General features: G+C 62.6%; 2 protein-coding genes across 2 annotated transcripts; both read left to right on the top strand.

Moving 5' to 3' along the window:
• Positions 1–848: 848 nt before the first annotated feature.
• On the top strand, positions 849–6,453 carry GPKOW (G-patch domain and KOW motifs). Its single transcript, XM_074938044.1, has 11 exons — positions 849–1,045; positions 1,511–1,659; positions 1,863–2,002; positions 2,129–2,235; positions 2,469–2,679; positions 2,808–2,940; positions 3,039–3,174; positions 3,572–3,710; positions 3,878–3,947; positions 4,544–4,629; positions 5,138–6,453. Exons 1-11 carry the CDS (start codon positions 849–851, stop codon positions 5,270–5,272), a joined length of 1,503 nt encoding a protein of 500 aa, XP_074794145.1. The 3' UTR covers positions 5,273–6,453.
• A 462-nt stretch (positions 6,454–6,915) lies between these two features.
• Positions 6,916–10,386, top strand: HSD17B10 (hydroxysteroid 17-beta dehydrogenase 10). Its single transcript, XM_074937400.1, has 6 exons — positions 6,916–7,019; positions 8,657–8,821; positions 9,002–9,166; positions 9,326–9,454; positions 9,707–9,815; positions 10,016–10,386. Exons 1-6 carry the CDS (start codon positions 6,993–6,995, stop codon positions 10,204–10,206), a joined length of 786 nt encoding a protein of 261 aa, XP_074793501.1. The 5' UTR covers positions 6,916–6,992; the 3' UTR covers positions 10,207–10,386.
• The last annotated feature ends 126 nt before the right edge of the window (positions 10,387–10,512 follow it).

Raw genomic sequence — 10,512 nt, 5'->3', positions numbered from 1 at the left:
GAGCCCCAAAGTGGCTGGAACAGGGGTTAAGGGATTTATGTGTGTACACAGCAGGGAAAGGGCAGCTGCTGTCTGGGGCATGGTGCCCTGAGGCCTGTAGGAGATGGGGGGGGGGCATTGGGGCTCCCAGCCCAGCGCCCCCTCCCCTAGGGCCACGGGGGGGGGGTTGGGGCTCCCCGGCTCCCGGCCCAGCGCCCCTCCCCCAGGGCCACGGGGGGGGGGTTGGGGCTCCCCGGCTCCCGGCCCAGCGCCCCTCCCCTAGGGCCACGGGGGGGGGGTTGGGGCTCCCCGGCTCCCGGCCCAGCGCCCCTCCCCCAGGGCCACGGGGGGGGGGTTGGGGCTCCCCGGCTCCCGGCCCAGCGCCCCTCCCCCAGGGCCACGGGGGGGGGGTTGGGGCTCCCCGGCTCCCGGCCCAGCGCCCCCCCCCCAGGGCCACGGGGGGGGGTCTCATGGGCTCACAGGCAATTGGGGCGGGGGGGCACTTGAGGAGGCTCGCACGGCCTCATGGGAGCTGCCGTCTCAGCCCCCCCCACATCCCCTGCGAGATAGCCCAGGGGCGGGACTACAACCTCCATGGAGCCGTGCGCGGGGACGGGACTACAGCGCCCATGATGCCTTGCGCGGTGGCGTGACCACATTGCCCATGAGGCAGCGCGGGGGGGGGAGGGACTAATTCCCCATGATGCATTGGCGGGGACTACATCCCCGTGATGCCTTGCGCGGGGGGCGGGGCTACATTCCCATGAGGCATTGCGCGGTGGGGGCGGGGCTATGTCCAAGGCAGCGAGGGGCGGGTCGGGACTACATCCCCCATGAGGCCCTGCGCGGGGGGCGGGACTACAACCCCCATGATTCCTCGCGCTGCGACGGGCAGCAAGATGGCGTCGGACGGCGGCCCGGCGGCGGGCGGCCCCCCGGCCCCGCGCCCGGTCTCGTTCGGGTTCACGCGCACGACCGCGCGCAGGCGGCTCGTGGGGGAGGGCGGGGCTGGGGCCGCCCCGGAGCCCGACTTCATCAGCGCCGTGGAGGGGAGCGAGCTGCGCAGGTGAGAGAAGCGCGCATGCGCGGGCGCCGGGCCGGGGTGGGTAGCCGCGGGCTCTGCGCACGTGAGCAAGAGCGCGTGCGTCAGCGGGCGTGCCTAGGGGGAGGGGCCGTGGGGCGGGGCGGGACGGGGCTTGTCTGGGGAGGGGCTGTGGGGCGAGAGTGGGATGTGGCCGTGGGGCTGGGAGGGGCTGTGGGGCAGGAGTGGGGTGTGGCCATGCAGATGGGTGGGATCAGAGGTGGGTGGGGAGGTCAGTGTGGGAGGAGCAGTGGGGCGGGGAGGGGGGCTGTGCGCAGGGTCTGCATGCAGCGTGTGAGTCGGAGAGGGGCTATTGGGGCATGGGGCAGGCCCATGGGGGGTGGGGCATTGCATTGAGGCTCCGGGGCAGTGGGAGGAGCCATGGTACAGGGGGCGGGGGCACGGTCCAGCTATCCCATGGTAACGGGATGGTTTTTCTCTGGCCCGCAGCCTCCGGCCCGCCCCGCCACCTAAGGCTCTCGTCATCCCCCTGATCCAGCGCAACCAATGGAAGAAGCCGGAGATGCCCCCTGTGGGGGCCCCAGACCAGCAGAGGGATGACGGGGTGGAGTCCCAGGCTGTGAGGGAGATCATAGAGGGTGAGCACGGCAGGGAACCCGGGAGTCCGGGCTCTCAGCATCCCCATGCTCTAACCACTAGACCCCCACTCTCCTCCCAGAGCTGGAAGAGAACCCAGGAGTCCTGCCTCCTAGCCCCCCCTGCTCTAACCATTAGCCCCCACTCCCTGAGCTGGGGCTGGGACCCTGGTGTCTAGCTCCTGATGGGTTCCTGTGCGTTGCAGAATGCCGGCAGTCCCAGGAGCGGTGGGAGAGCGGCTCCAAAGCAGACCCCAACCTGGCCATCCCCCTGCTCCTGCAGAACCGTGTCCCTGACGGGTACGAGGACAGCAACCGGGTGGACGTGAGCCTGCGGCCGGAATCGGTAAGAGGGTTCCCTGATGGACTCCCATCCGTCCCTGGAGCCCCACCCTCCTGTGGCAGGGCCCCTTTGGTCCTGTGGCAGGTAGTTCCATGGGTTAACATTGCTCCTGCCATTCTCTTCCTGCAGTCGACGGATGCAGATTACGAGGTGGTGCCTGTGGAGGCCTACGGCGTTGCAATGTTGAGGGGCATGGGCTGGAAGGCAGGCGAGGGCATTGGACGCACCTTTAAGCAGTGAGTGACCCCGGGAGCGGGGGGACATAGATCAGTGGGGGGGTTGTGGGTCAGATCTGGTGGAGGCAGGAGGTGGAGGGTTCATATGGGGGGCAGGCAGAGTATGGGTGGGGTTATAGACCAGTGGGGAGATCATAGGTCATCATGGAGTGGTGATAGACTGGTGGGGGTCAAAGGTCAGTTGGGGGAGGGGAGTTTGTGGGGTCACTGAACTTCTCTTCCCCCCTATTTAGAGACGTGAAGCCCCTGGAGCACCAGCTGCGCCCCAGGGGGCTGGGCCTGGGAGCCGACCGCTCAGCCATCCAGGACCTGCAGCCGGCCCACCCCCTGCGGCCCCCCAAGCCGGGCGAGGAGCGCCGGGGGGGCGAGGAGGAGCCGCTGGGGCTGGTGGCAGGGGGCGCTGTGCTGATCGTGGCTGGGCCCCACAAAGACCTCTACGGGAAGGTGAGTTTCCCCCGTTCCCTGCCTCCCAGAGCCAGCCAGTCCCCGCCGTGGGGCTGATGGGAGCCAGCGCCCCCTAGAGAGCACAGGCCCTGTGCCCCATTCTCATCTTTTTCTCTCCCTGCCTGCAGATCGAAGGCGTAGACCCCGATAACGCCCGGGTGATGGTGAAACTGGCCATCGGGGAGAAGATCGTCACCGTCAGCCAGCACAGCCTGCGACCTGTGACCCGGAAGGAGTACGAGAAACTAGCTAAGGATCTGAGTGAGTGACGTGACTTTCCCTGGTACCCCCACCTCACCACAGTCCCTCCTCCGCCCCGCCAACCTCACCCACATCTGTCTCCCCAATCTGCTTCTCAGGCCACTTAAGCAAAGCCCACAAGGAGAAAGAAGAGAAGGAGAGAAATGGACCCTCCGACACCCCGGACGCCAGGGTTCCCCGAGCGAAGGGGGAAGAGAAGGACAGAAAGAGGAAACAGCCAGCAGACTTGGAGAGGTAGAGGCCTGGGAGGGCTTGCCCAATGCTGAGATGCAGCCACCTCTGGGGCGGGGCAGCTGGGGAACAGTCACACACAACGTTGCTCGGGAGTGGCTCACCTGGGGCTGAGATGCAGCCATCTCTGGGGCGGATGACAGCTGGTGCTGCTGTTAGGGCAGGAAGTGAAGCTGATTCTTGTCTCTGATTCAAAGCCCAGAGGAAGATTTAGAAAGGCAAAATGGAAACCCGGATGCCAGGGTTCCTGCCCTGAGGCTGAGGCAGCTCAAATGCCTTTCTGGATAAAACAGCGCCCCGCAGCACGGTGCACCCCAACGCCCGGCCCTGCCTGCCCCGTTCCTTGCAGCATGGCGCCCCCTAGTGCCAGGACTGCCCCTGACTGCCTGTTCTCCCACAGCGACACCCGCTCTGGGAAGCAGAGTAAAGGTGGCAGCAGCGGCTCCTCGTCCTCCCGCTCCCCCCACTGGCTGCGCCAAGATCTGCGGGTTCGCTTCGTTGACAAGCTCTACAAAGGGGGAAAATACTATAACACCAAGGTACCTCCTTCCCCTCCCTGCCCCCCCCAGGGCCAGATGGGAACCCGTGTCCCGTTCCCCATCCCCCCTGAGCCAGCCAGTCCCCACCCTGGGGCTGGATGGGAGCTGGCGCCCCCTACAGGGGACAGGCCCCGTGTCCCATTCCACCCCCCTCTCTCTCCCCCTAGATGCTGATCGAGGATGTGCTGAGCCCAGATACCTGTGTCTGCCGGACAGAGGAGGGGCAGGTCTTGGATGGTAAGTTGGGAGGGGGGGCACCCCTTTGTTATATCCCAGTTCTTCCCCATTCTCCACCTCTCTGCACTCTTCCAGGGCCTTTCTGTTCTAGCCTATGGGGTAGGGGAGTTGTGCATGTGAGGGTTGTGGGGGGGCCTACTCCCATTTGGGGGTTTCGGGGTGATCCCATGGAGAGTTGGTTGGCAGAAGGGGGTTGATTCCCTGGGGGAGGTTATGGGGGAGTATGGCCTGATATGAGGCATGTGACTCTAGGGAGAGGGGGGCAGGATAAGCCCATATTATTGGGGATGCTAGAGGAGCCAGTTTGGGTTTTGTGGGGTGGGGGAGACATGGTTGTTGGGGGCGGGGGCGAGGAATTTGTAGATGGATCCATGGGGCAGGTGACCATGCGGTTGTATCTGGGGTAATTGCCAGGAGGGGCTGACGCCCATGAGGTAAGGGGGTTGTGTGAGTGACTACAATGGGGGAGGGGCGACCCTGGGTCATTGGGGAGCGGGGTTGTTGGAGAGGACGGAGGGGCGTCTGTGGGGTGGGTGGTTGGGGGGCCAGGGATTGTGTGTGGGGGACACTGACCCATCTCCTCCCCAACCCCCCAGGCATCCGGGAGGCCATGCTGGAGACGGTCATCCCCAGGGGCTCTGCAGACTGGGTGATGGTGGTGCTGGGGGAGCACGCTGGCAGGGTGAGTGACCCCCAAACCCCCTCCCTGGCAGGGACCGCAGAGGGCAGTGGGGGTAACGGGGAGGCTGGGAGCTGGAGGAAGTGTGGGGGGAGGACACATGGGGGTGGGGTAGCCAAGGGGCTCTGGGGGGCTAGTGGGAAGAACATGTGGGGGTTGGAGGTAGTGGGAGGAATCTGAACGGTTGGGGGATGGATTCTGAGGATGTGTGGGAGCTAGAGGGAAGATACATAGGGGGTGGGGTAGTGGGGGTGGGGGGCAGGGTAGCTGGGGGTGAGTGCTGCGGGGGGGGGGATCCTGGGGGTAATGGAGAGGGAGATATAGGGGGCTCCTGGGTGAGGGGGATTATGCTGGAGAAGCTCCTTCATCTGACCCCCAAGTTACCAGCTTAGCCCTCCCTGTTGCGGGAGTCTGTACGCAGTTGCCCTTCTTCCCAGAGTCGTTTTGCAAACCGCCCCCCCCCCCCATCACATGCAGGACTCACAGGAGCTTCCTGTCTCTCCCCCCCCAGGTGGGTCGGATCCTGCAGCGCGACCAGCAGCGGAGCCGGGCGCTGGTGCAGCTGCAGCGCGATGAGGACGGGGACGTCCTGGCGTTAGACTACGACGCTGTCTGCCACTATGTGGGGGGCACTGAGGACGACTGAGCCCCCTTCCCCCCCCCCCCCTTCTGCTTGACAGATGGACTGCTGGACTCTGTGCCCCCCGGGGCAGCGGAAGAGGGCACGTCCCCTCTGGGCAGTGGCAGGACGTGGATGGAGTCCGGCAGAGGGGGAACATGGCCACCATGGCTGGGACTGAGTTCTAGAACAACTTCCGTGGGTTCCAGAGTGGTAATTCAATGGGTTCTGCGGCAGCAGCCACAAGATCTAGAACATGACCAGACTTGGACTCTAGAGCAAGGTTTCAACTAGAATAAGAGTGCGTTCTAGACTGAGCTGAAGGCTGGGTTTGGGAGCAGAGAAGATGGCTTTCGGGGATGGTTTTTAAATGGGCTCTAGAGCAGGGCCAATGTGTTTTAGAGCACACATGGCTTTGGGTTCTCAAGGAACCCTCAACGTGGGTTCTGGAGTGAAACCAACCTGTTCTAGAGTGATCTTTTATATGGGATGTGGAGTAGGAGCAATGGGTTCTAGAGCAAAGTTTTAAAACCGTTCTAGGGTGGGGTTCAAACTGGATCCAGAGCGACACTGGAGTGACCCTGTAAAGTGGGGTCTGGAGCCTAATGGGCTCTAGAGCCAGAGTAGATGTGAGGCTGGGAGCCAGATGCACGGGGTTTGAGAGCAAGGTTTACAGTGTGGGCTGGAGGGAGACCGCTGGGTCCTAGACCGAACCCGGAGTGTTCTGGAGTAGGGGGGGGTATGCTGATGACAGAGAAGGGGGTTGATTCTAGAGCAGCGAGTGATTTCTAGGGTGATGTAGCCTGTGAGCTCTGGAGCAAGTTGAGCTGCTTCTGGAGTGCTGGGGCTCGGTTCTAGATCAACTCTGGCCCCTACTGAGTGTTTGTGACCCCAGAACCCGTCATTTCTGGAGCAGTGTTCCAGAGCCAGCGGTTTTAGTGGCGGGGATGAAGGCGGCACAGTGGGAGATTGTGGGACAGGAGGGTGCCCCCCGGAGGGGGGATCTCATCTGTCAGAGGGGGGCCATGGACAAAGCTGCGCTGTGCAGGTACTGTCTGCGGAGGGGGGCTCAGCAGGAGACCTGGCAGGACACCCCCCCCCACACACACACACACGCCAGCTTCCAAGATGGCTGCTGGGACTTCGACAGCCCCTTGCCCATGGGCACTTTGTAAAGCAGGATGGGATCAAAAAATGTAAATAAACTGCGATAGTCCCTCCCCCACCCCGCCCCGGTGAAGTGTGTTGGTGGTGGCGGGCGGGCCGGGGAGGGGGCTCTGCGGGAAGTTATAAAAGGAGAAACAACCTATTCACCCCCTGCCCTCCCAGAGCCAGGGGGAGAACCCAGGCATGCTGGGTCCCAGCCCACCCCTGGTCTAACCACTAGACCCCACTCCCCTCCCAGAGCCGGGGAGAGAACCAAGGCGTCCTGGCTCCCAGCCCTCCGCCCCCCCACCCCCCGCTCTAACCACCAGACCACACTCCCCTCCCAGAGCTGGGGAGAGAACCCAGGTGTCCTGGCTCCCCCTGCCCCTTTAAGCCCTCCCTCCCCTTTAATGGCTATGTTCATTTTTTGCCTCCTTCTTTCCCTTTAAGTTCTCCCTGCGCTTTCTCCTTTAAGAGCTCTTCTCTCCTGGGGATTAATAGCCCCTGATTATTAAATAGTGTCCGCCTCCCCTTTAAGAGTGGCCTTGCCTTTGATTGGTCAGCCCCTGTGTAAGGGGGCGGGGCGTGGAGCGGCAGCAAGATGGCGGCGGCGTTGAGAAGCGTGAAGGTAACCAGCTGGGGCAGCTTAAGGACCGGGGAGGGTGAGACCATTCTATGCGGGGTAGGGGGGAGGCACCACAAGGGGTGAGATCATTAGGCATCTCCCCAGGGCTGGAGGCCGCTGAGACCACGTAGGCAAGAGAGACCTCTGGGAGGCTGTGCCTGGGAGAGACCATTGTGTAGAATGGGGGGGGAGGGATTGGGATGGGAGAAACCATTTTACACTACCAATAGTGGTGGCTGGAGGTCTTGTTTCTCGTGAGAGGCAGAGACCATTCTACGCAATGGGGGGATTGGGATGGAAGAGACCATCAAACAAGAGGGGTGGTAATTGGGCGAGACTACTATACACAATTGGATGGGGGAGTCTGGCTAGGAGAGACTACACTTGCGAGTTACAGCGCAGTAAAGCAGCCCTGGGCGCACTAGCTCACTCCCCATCCACGCTGGCGAGGCACGTAGAGCGCTCTGACTCCACGGCTGCCCCTCGGCGAGTGGAATAACGTTTGCTGTGCCCCCTGGAGCGCCGCGGCGCCAGTGTGAACGAGGTGTTGCATTACTGCGCTCTGATCAGCCTCCGGAAACGTCCAGAGTCCCCTGAAGGCAAGTGGCCGCTCTTGTCATTGTTCTGGAATCGCCGCAGGCCCTTTGGAAGCTCTGTTTCTGACAGCCAGGGGCTTATCTGCCCCGAGACAAAGCAACCGTTCCTGTGGAATGCCGTGTGCGAGAGAGAGGTGGGGGGGAGGGGGGGCTTTGCTGCTGTCTGAACTTACAAGACAGCATGCTGACACGCTCTCAGCCCCCCAAAACCCCCTCTCTCCTCCCCCACGTACACACAACACACTCCCTGTCACACTCCACCCCCCCATTTGAAAAGCACGTTGCAGCCACTTGCATGCTGGGGTAGCTGCCCACAATGCACCACTGCAAGTGCCGCCAGTGAGGCCCCACCAGGGCGCTGGCAGCGTGGACAGATGGAGGTGCTCTCTGCAGGCCGGTTTAACTCCCTGCGCTCCACATCTGCAAGTGTAGCCACGCCCCCTTACACATGGGGCAGCGGAGCATGCTGGACCATACCATGATGAGCCTGAGAAGAGGGGGAGACCATTTGACCAGGGGTTGGAATCGAAGGAAAGGATCATTCTGTGCACTGGGAGGAGGCAGGGCTGGGAGGAACCATTATGCAGCTAGCGGGAGGAGGCTGTGTAGGGAGAGACCATTATATTCCTGGGGGAGGTTAGGGAGAGACTATAACACACACAATACCAGGGAATCCTGGGTGAGACCATTATGCTCATGACAGCAGCAAGCCGAGCCCCTTATACTGATGGGGGTTAGGGAGAGACCATTATGTGCAAGATTCAGGGGTCTTAGGAAGAGACCAGTCTGCACACTTTAGGAGGGGGTTGTGGGTGACACCATTATGCACAGGCAAAGAGAGAGGTGTAGGGAAAGACCATTAGGCACATGTGATGGGGGGATCTGGGAGAAACTATTATGGTCAGAGGAAGAAAGGAGTGTAGGGACAGTCCTTTATGCACGTGAGATGGAGCGGTCTGGGATAGCCCATTAAAGCTATGGGTGGTATTCAGGGTTTTTTTTTTTTTTGTATTCACTGCCGCCTTCCTCTGCTTTTGCCCCCAGGGAATGGTTGGCCTGGTTACTGGTGGGGCCTCTGGCCTGGGTCGCGCCACTGCCGAGCGCCTGGTGCAGCAGGGAGCCAGCGCGGTGATTGTGGACCTGCCGACGTCGGATGGGCCAAGTGTGGCCAAAGTGCTGGGGGAACAATGCGTCTTTGCTCCAGCTGATGTAGGTCCCAGACTCCTGGGTTCTATTCCTGGTTCTGGCAGGGAAGTTGGGACTAGTGGGTTAGAGCGGGGAAGGGCTGGGACCCAGGACACCTGGGTTCTCTCCCCAACTCTGGGAGGGGAGTGGAGTCTGGTGCGGAGGTGACATGGATTAACCTCTCCTCCCTGCCCGGTGGCTCAGGTGACGTCAGAGGCGGATGTAAAGGGGGTCCTGGACCTGGTGCGGGAGAAGTTTGGGCGCTTGGATTTGGCCGTGAACTGTGCTGGAATTGCCGTGGCTGTCAAGACCTACAACGCCAAGAAGGACACGCCCCACAGCCTGGAGGATTTCCAGAGGGTCCTCAATGTGAGTGGGGCTGGAGGGTCCCCCTCCCTGATCCCCTTTGCCCTGCCGACGCCATGGTGGTGAGAGGGAACCAAGGAGGGATAATGGGCTGGATTTGGGGGGGTGGGATATGGTGATGGGTGGGCTCATTGGTTTGATCTGTTTGCCCTGCCCCCCCAGGTCAATGTTGCTGGCACCTTTAACGTGATCCGACTGAGTGCTGGTGAGATGGGCAAGAATGCCCCTGACTCCGATGGGCACAGAGGAGTGATTGTCAACACAGCCAGCGTGGCTGCTTTCGAGGGCCAGGTGAGCCCTAGGAGGCGCTGTGCTACAAGGGGCTGGGGAGGGGGCGCTCTCCCCTGGCAGGCAGGGCAGGGCACTGGGGGTGCTGTACTGTGGGACAGGGGCCTGGGCAGGGGGCGCTCTCCCCTGGCAGGCAGGGCCGGGCATTGGGGGTGCTGTGCTGTGGGGAGCAGGCAGGAGGCTGGGAAGAGGTTGCTCTCCCCTAGCAGTCCCCCATGTCCCTGCACCCCAGCTAATGCTCTGCTTGTTGTACAGGTGGGTCAAGCTGCGTACTCTGCCTCTAAAGGGGGCATCGTGGGCATGACCCTGCCCATCGCCAGGGATCTGGCCCCAATGGGGATCCGTGTCATCACCATCGCCCCAGGTACCAACCCCAGCGTAGCTCCTGTCATGGTGTGGGGAGCCCAGGGCTGAGAGAGAAGGGGGCTGCGGGTGGGGATTGAGGGGGCACCGGCAGAGCTGGGGAGGTAGTGGGGGGCTCCTGGGGGCTGGGATTGAGGGGCACCGGCAGAGCTGGGAGGGTAGCAGAAAGCCAGCCCCCCTTCACTGTCTCTCTCCCCCTAGGTCTGTTCGCCACCCCCCTGCTGGCAGGGCTACCCGAGAAAGTGCGAACGTTCCTGGCTCGCCAGGTCCCCTTCCCCAGCCGCCTGGGGCTGCCCGGGGAATACGCCCACCTGGTCCAGTGCATCGTGGAGAACCCCATGCTGAATGGGGAGGTGATCCGCCTGGATGGGGCCATCCGCCTGCAGCCCTGAGCCGCTGCCCCACATCTCAGGGGGGTGCTGATTTCCCTCTCCCCTGGCTGCCCCTGAAAGGGGGTGGGGTTGATTCCCCCCCTTCTGTGGCTCCGCCCTCTCTGGACTCTAATCATGGACTCCTGCAGTGATTCGTCCCCCGCACAATGAGGACGGGGGGGGCAGGGGGGTCTGAGCTGTTCTGACTCCTGCCCCCGGTCGGCGTCTGGGCCTTAATAAACGATTGTCTCAATGTGCTTTCAGGAGTGCTCGGGATTCTGTGCTAGCCACGAACCCTTACTCTCCTCCTGGAGCCAGGGAGAGAAC

The sequence above is a fragment of the Natator depressus genome, chromosome 23 (assembly GCF_965152275.1).
Source record: "Natator depressus isolate rNatDep1 chromosome 23, rNatDep2.hap1, whole genome shotgun sequence".
Classification (NCBI taxonomy): domain Eukaryota; kingdom Metazoa; phylum Chordata; order Testudines; family Cheloniidae; genus Natator; species Natator depressus.
Note: the sequence above shows the minus strand (reverse complement) of the source record. Positions and strands in the feature narration are given on the sequence as shown.

Coding starts and splice junctions, on each gene's coding strand:
- GPKOW (XM_074938044.1), top strand. CDS start 849: ATGATTCCTCGCGCTGCGACGGGCAGCAAGATGGCGTCGGACGGCGGC. Junction 1,046..1,510: donor GAGGGGAGCGAGCTGCGCAG/GTGAGAGAAGCG, acceptor TCTGGCCCGCAG/CCTCCGGCCCGCCCCGCCAC. Junction 2,236..2,468: donor ATTGGACGCACCTTTAAGCA/GTGAGTGACCCC, acceptor CCCCCTATTTAG/AGACGTGAAGCCCCTGGAGC.
- HSD17B10 (XM_074937400.1), top strand. CDS start 6,993: ATGGCGGCGGCGTTGAGAAGCGTGAAG. Junction 7,020..8,656: donor CGGCGTTGAGAAGCGTGAAG/GTAACCAGCTGG, acceptor TTTTGCCCCCAG/GGAATGGTTGGCCTGGTTAC. Junction 9,455..9,706: donor TGGCTGCTTTCGAGGGCCAG/GTGAGCCCTAGG, acceptor CTTGTTGTACAG/GTGGGTCAAGCTGCGTACTC.